This window comes from Aegilops tauschii, chromosome 3, assembly GCF_002575655.3.
Source record: "Aegilops tauschii subsp. strangulata cultivar AL8/78 chromosome 3, Aet v6.0, whole genome shotgun sequence".
NCBI lineage: Eukaryota > Viridiplantae > Streptophyta > Magnoliopsida > Poales > Poaceae > Aegilops > Aegilops tauschii.
The window spans coordinates 295,572,252-295,578,737 of record NC_053037.3 but is presented as its reverse complement, the minus strand read 5'-3'; the positions used below and the strand labels follow the sequence as shown (position 1 = coordinate 295,578,737).

The 6,486-nt window shown below is 45.0% G+C and overlaps 1 protein-coding gene across 1 annotated transcript; it reads right to left on the bottom strand.

The window, feature by feature from the left end:
- Nucleotides 1-291: 291 nt before the first annotated feature.
- LOC141042909 (uncharacterized) lies at nucleotides 292-4,161 on the bottom strand. The gene is made up of 5 exons (XM_073511823.1): nucleotides 3,364-4,161; nucleotides 2,415-2,652; nucleotides 1,541-1,943; nucleotides 1,065-1,116; nucleotides 292-414 (listed from the first exon to the last, which is right to left on the bottom strand). The coding sequence occupies exons 1-5, from the start codon at nucleotides 4,159-4,161 to the stop codon at nucleotides 292-294; spliced, it is 1,614 nt and encodes a 537-aa protein (XP_073367924.1).
- Between the last annotated feature and the right edge of the window lie 2,325 nt (nucleotides 4,162-6,486).

Below are 6,486 nucleotides of genomic sequence, written 5' to 3'. Positions count from 1 at the left end.
AAATGATAGACTTAAGTGAGTGTTCACCTGATCATGTATTTGCACTGCGCGACTTCTTGTGATTGGACCGTTGATGGTTGGTGGTGTGGTGCCCATGGTTGGGATGTTCTCATCATCCTCCCCCTCTTGAGAAGGAGTCGTCCTCGACTCTAAAGGCCCAAAGTGTGGGGAAAGATCGGAGACATCGAAGGTTGGGCTAACACCATATTCTTCTGGAAGATCGATCTTGTAAGCATTGTCGTTGATTCTCTCGAGCACCGCAAATGGTCCATCGCCGCGTGGCTGCAACTTTCACTTGTGTTGCTCAGGAAAACGGTCCTTCCGAAGGTATACCCATACCAAATCGCCTTGCTTGAACACCAGCTTCTTCCTGACGAAATCAGCACGCTTACTTGCATCAATGCTAGTTCGTTCCTGAAGTGGCAAAGGCAAAAGATCGATGGGAGCAATAGGTTTCAAGCCATAAACAAGTTCAAACGGGCAAAATTTAGTGGTCGGATGTACCGCCCTATTATACGTGAACTCCACATGAGGTAGGCACTCTTCCCACATCTTCAAATTCTTCTTGAGGACTGCTCGCAGCATCATGGATAACGTCCGGTTGACAACTTTAGTTTGTCCATCAGTTTGTGGGTAGCATGTTGTGGAAAATAGGAGCTTGGTGCCAAGTTTTCCCCATAAGGTCTTCCAAAAGTAGCTCAGAAATTTGGTGTCACGGTCTGACACAATCATGCGTGGTACTCCATGTAGCCGCAAAACTTCCCTGAAAAACAGATCAGCAATGTGTGAAGCATCATCGCTCTTATGACATGGGATAAAGTGTGCCATTTTGCTAAAATGATCAACTACCACAAACACCGAGTCACTCCCCCTCTTAGTTTGTGGTAAACCAAGAACAAAATCCATAGAAATATCTTGCCACAGAGTATTCAAAATAGATAGAGGAGTATATAAACCATGAGGATTCAAGCGGGACTTAGCTTTGTGACAAATCTCGCATTTCATCACGTAGCGTTCGACGTCACATCTCATTCGCGGCCAAAAGAAGTGATCAACGAGCACACTTTTAGTTTTCTTGGCTCCAAAATGTCCCATGAGACCACCAGCGTGAGCCTCCTGCAAAAGCAACAAACGAACAGAACAATCTGGGATGCACAATTTGTTAGCTCGAAATAGAAATCCATCATGCAAGTGAAACTTCTCCCATCCCTTTCCCTTGTTACACTTTGAAAATGGTTCAGCAAAGTATGAGTCATTAGCATACAATTATTTGATGCTTTCTAAACCAAGGATTTTGACATCAAGTTGGGAAAGTAAAATGTTACGCCTAGACAATGCGTCAGCAACAACATTATCCTTCCCTTTCTTGTACTTGATAATATAAGGAAAAGACTCTATGAACTCACTCCATTTTGCATGTCTACGGTTCAGTTAAAGTTGGCCCTTAAGATGTTTTAAAGATTCATGGTCAGAATGTATTACAGACTCTTTTGGCCACAAGTAATGTTGCCATGTTTCCAAAGAACGAACAAGTGCATACGATTCTTTATCATACACAGAATAATTAAGAGTTGGACCATTAAGCTTCTCACTAAAATAGGCGATGGGTTTACCTTCTTGCATTAGTACTCCACCAATGCCAACACCACTTGCATCACATTTGATCTCAAATGTCTTACCAAAATCAGGAAGTGAAAGCAGTGGGGCTGACGTCAATCTCATCTTCAGTTCTTGGAAGGACATGTCTTGGGCATCACCCCATTGGAATGGAGTGTCTTTCTTCATTAACTCATTAATTGGTGCAGCAATGGTGCTGAAATCCTTCACGAACCGGCGGTAGAAACCTGCAAGTCCGAGGAAGCTACGTACTTGGCTCGCATTTTGTGGAGGCATCCACTCACGAATAGCCTTGATCTTCTCTTCATCGACCTCCACACCTTTTGCTAAAACCACAAAGCCAAGAAACACAACCTTATTTGTGCAAAATGTGCACTTTTCCACGTTAGCATACAACTTTTCCTCCCATAGGACAGCAAGCACACATTTTATATGTCCAACATGATCCTCCAAAGTTTTGCTATAAATCAATATGTCATCGAAGTAAACCACTACAAACTGGCCAATGAAGGATCTAAGCACATGATTCATCAATCTCATGAAAGTACTAGGTGCATTTGTTAATCCAGAAGGCATAACCAACCATTCATACAAGCCAAATTTTGTCTTAAAAGCAGTTTTCCATTCGTCACCCTCTTTCATTCTTATTTGGTGGTAACCACTTCGCAAATCGATTTTGGAAAATATGGTGGAGCCACAAAGTTCATCAAGCATGTCATCGAGCCTAGGAATAGGGTGGCGATATCTCACAGTTATGTTGTTAACGGATCGACAATCAGTGCACATGCGCATGGTACCGTCTTTCTTTGGAACTAAAAGAATGGGAACAACACAAGGAGAAAGACTTCCCCTTACATACCCTTTGTTAAGATGATCTTCTACTTGCCTCTGAATTTCCTTCGTCTTCTCTGGGTTTGCTCGATACGATGGCCGATTAGGTAGTGGGGCGCCCGAAACCAAGTCGATTTGGTGCTCAATGCCCCGCTTCGGTGGCAACCCAGGTGGTACCTCCTTCGGAAACACATCCTCATACTCCTGCAAAAGATAAAAAACAACACTAGGAAGAGTTGAGTGTAAGTCGTTAGCAGCCAATAAAGTGTCCTTGTACATGAGTACAAAGAATGGAGTATTAGGTTCTCTCAATTCCCGCAGATCCCTTTTCCTAGCCATCATAACTAATCCCTGTTTTTTCCGGGGCTTGGTCATATTTGGCTGTGGAAACACTCCCTCACTATGTTGGTGGCTCACTCATTGTGTATGATCACTCTCTCGCTTTTTCTTTCCTTTTCTTTTCATCTCATCAAGATAGACTTCCTAGGGTGTCATGGGCAGCTAAGTGAACTTTTCTCCTCTATGGACAAAACATAAGCGATTCGCACGCCCGTTGATTTGCACATCACGGTCATGCAACCACGGTCGCCCAAGAAGCAAGTGACAAGCGTGTGTCGGCACCACATCACACTCAACATCATCCTGATATGTCCCTACTGGAATTGGTATTTGCACGCTGCTAATCACCTTAATTGCGCCGCAATCATTCAGCCATTGCATGCGATATGGGTGTGGGTGACGTTTTGTTCGCAATTGGAAGCTTCTCGACCATCTCCGTACTTGCAATATTGTTGCAGCTGCCACTATCAACAATCACTCGACATATCTTGGAGTTGATAAGGCAACATGTGTGGAAAAGATTATGCCACTGCCCCTTTTCCTCCTCCACAACCTGGGGTTAAGTGAACGACATACAACCAAAGCTTCTCCATCGAGTTCCTCATGAGATAAAATAGTTCCTCCTACTTCCCAACCTTGATCCTCTTCCACTTCATCATTGCCGCCTTCAGGGTCACTTTCAGACTCCCATTCACCCTGTTCATTGATGATCATAGTTCTTTTGCTTGGGCATTCCGAAGAAATATGACCTCTTCCTTTGCACTTGTGGCATTGAATGTCGTTGTTGCGTGTAGAACTCTTTGCTGGAGGTGGAGCAGATGATACTCCGGTCGTAGCTGATGGCCTCTTATCTTGATTGCGAATAACAGGCGAGGAAGCCGTCGAGGCATGTGGGTGTCTAGGTGGTGCACCCTCAAACTGAGAACCATATGGCTGTTGTGCTCGCTGCCATGAGCGTGTGGTGGTGCGGCCTTGAAAAGCACGAGTATGACCATTACACATATTCTTCTTCTCAACTCTTATAGCTTGATGTACCACATCTTGTAATGTATCATAAGGAAACATCTCCACAAATTCTGATATTTCATCATTCAGCCTATGTAAAAATCTCGCCATCTTCGCCTCATCACTTTCACGGGTTCTCGTCCGAATTAGCAGCACCTCTATCTCTTTATAGTACTCCTCAACAGTGCGGGAACCTTGAGTGAGCCCCTGCAACCGCTTGTACAATTGCCTCTCATAGTATGATGGAACAAAACCGTGCCTCATGACTTCCTTCATCAAAGTCCATCTGCGGATATGATTATTTCCTAACATCAACTGATCATCTTGCAGCTGATTCCACCATGTAAGAGCATAACCAGAGAGCTCCATAACAGCAAGATCAACTCTCTTGGCTTCAGAAAAACCATGGATGCGAAAGATTTAATCACACTTCTCTTCCCACTCAATATATGCATCCGGATCCTCTTTTCCTGTGAATGATGGCACATGTAGCTTCACTCTCGCTTGGTTGTCACGGTCATCCTGATTACGACAGTCATAATGATGACCATTGCAACCAAAAACAGCACCACGGCGAGGTGGGGAGTAGGGTTCATAGTCCCCCATGCCTTCATCTTCGTCACCATGCTCGGAGAGATCTTCAAGGAAGATGGCATCACCATCATGTGCCGCTCATCGCCGGCGATCAGCAGCAAACCCGCGGGGGTCATGGCCTCACCCACAAGATTCTCCTCCATGCAGCCCACCCTCATGGGGGCAGCAAAGTCGCCACGCCTCCGTTCAGCACCAACAGCAGGGGCACCGTGGGCAGCAGCTCCTGCCGCTCTTCCACGACCAACATGGCGATCACCATTTCCTTGACGTTGCCGGTTATCGGCGGCCAGAGAGGCAGCGGGGCTGTGTTGATGTTGATCCCCATTACCCGCGATAGGAAGACGACCACCGAACATCCTTCGCATAGCTGCAACTATACTCTCCTCAATCATATCACCAAGTGCCGCGTGAGTTTTTGGGAGATCATCTTCCACATGTTGATGTCCATGTACACTCGAGTTGGATCCTGTCATGTTAACTCTCGGAAACAAGTGGTCAAAAGGAAAAATATATGTGGAAAACACTCAGCTCACCTTCTTGCTTACCCAAATTCTAATGATTCCTTGGCGGCTATGCGGAAGTAGCAAATCAGGAGTGGACGGGCGAATGAAAGGAAGGAAGCCGACGGTAGCTAGGTGGATGTGGGTGGGGTAAAAAGGGAGGGCTAGTGCTGAGATCCAATCGATGCAAACCAAATGAACAAGAAAATTTGTAGGTCCTTCCACCATGTTTGAGCTGGAACACTTGCCACTTCAACTTCTGAAATTTCTCACCAAACTGAATATGGTTGCACAATTGCTCAGCACTTTCTCTTCTCTTTTTTTGCTCTTTCTCTCTCTCTCTCTCTCTTTTGGCTTTTTCACTCTCTTTTTTGCAACACAACAGATCCAACAACGAGACTCAAAGACAAACAGCAGCAACTTTGGATAGAAGTTGGTGCAAACACAAAGAGGAAAGCAAACAACTAGATCTCAGCAACAAAGGCTTGAATTTTTTTGTGGCTTTTTCGCTTTGGACTCTAGGACGGGGAAAACCAAACTAAAAAGGATAAATCTAGCAACAAAGATACAGATCCTAACATGTAAACCTTGCTCTGAATACCAGATGATGCGACACCGTCTTCAGAGAAGAGGGTGTTCAAGGGGAGGTCCGATCTTCACGGCGTAGGATCGATAAAAGGATGGGGATAACTAGCTGCAAGCAGCTGGAAAAATGGAAAATAAGAGATTATGACCCAACGAGGAGGAGGCTCACCGAAGCTTGCAATCCGAACATTCGCCGATCCACAACCCTCAATACTACCCCACACAACCACACTCAAGTCATGGAGCATGGGATAGGTGCAATCCGCAAGGGAAACCATGAACTCTAACCCACACAACACGATCTAGTCGTGGAGCACGAATTAGGAGCAATTTCTCAAGGAATCACGAGAATAAGGATAACAAGAGCTCTCCAATCTCAGGAGGAGTCCATGTCTTTGGTCTTTGAAAGAAATGGCAAAAGTCCCCAACGAAGGGAAGAGCTAACCTAATTATAATCGGGACAACCCCCCTGGATAGGTGTGAAAGAGAACTAGCTTCTGGAACCAGCTTAGGTGTGAAAGTGAACCAACTTTGTTTGACTAAATGGCTTCAAGACTTAATGAGGTAGCTTATGGAAAACTCTCGTTGGAGGTGGTTGGGAGTTCCCGACCAAACATTGTTCATTGGGGTCGAACAATGTTTCCTTCAACAGAAAACTCGAGTTCTGGAAATCTTTCGCAAGTTGGGATATCCAAACTCGTGCAAAACATTGTTTCGTCAGAATCGGAACAATGTTTCTTAAGCAGACAAATCATTCTTCATGAATTCCTAACTTTTTTTCCTCGCCATAAAACATTGTTTTGCACGGACTGAAATGTGTCTGGCCTTCTTCGATATCGCACCTGAGTTCAACCAACAACAAAGGAGGTGAAGGCACAACCATGTTTTCAAGGTCAAATGATAGACTTAAGTTAGCGTTCACCTGATCATGTATTTGCATTACGCGACTTCTTGTGATTGGACCGTTGATGGTTGGTGGTGTGGTGCCCATGGTTGGGATGTCCTCATCACCCTG

Coding starts and splice junctions, on each gene's coding strand:
- LOC141042909 (XM_073511823.1), bottom strand. CDS start 4,161: ATGGAGCTCTCTGGTTATGCTCTTACATGGTGGAATCAGCTGCAAGAT. Junction 1,117..1,540: donor TCTGTGTATGATAAAGAATC/GTATGCACTTGT, acceptor TTGCTTTTGCAG/GAGGCTCACGCTGGTGGTCT. Junction 415..1,064: donor TGGAGCCAAGAAAACTAAAA/GTGTGCTCGTTG, acceptor TTGCCACTTCAG/GAACGAACTAGCATTGATGC.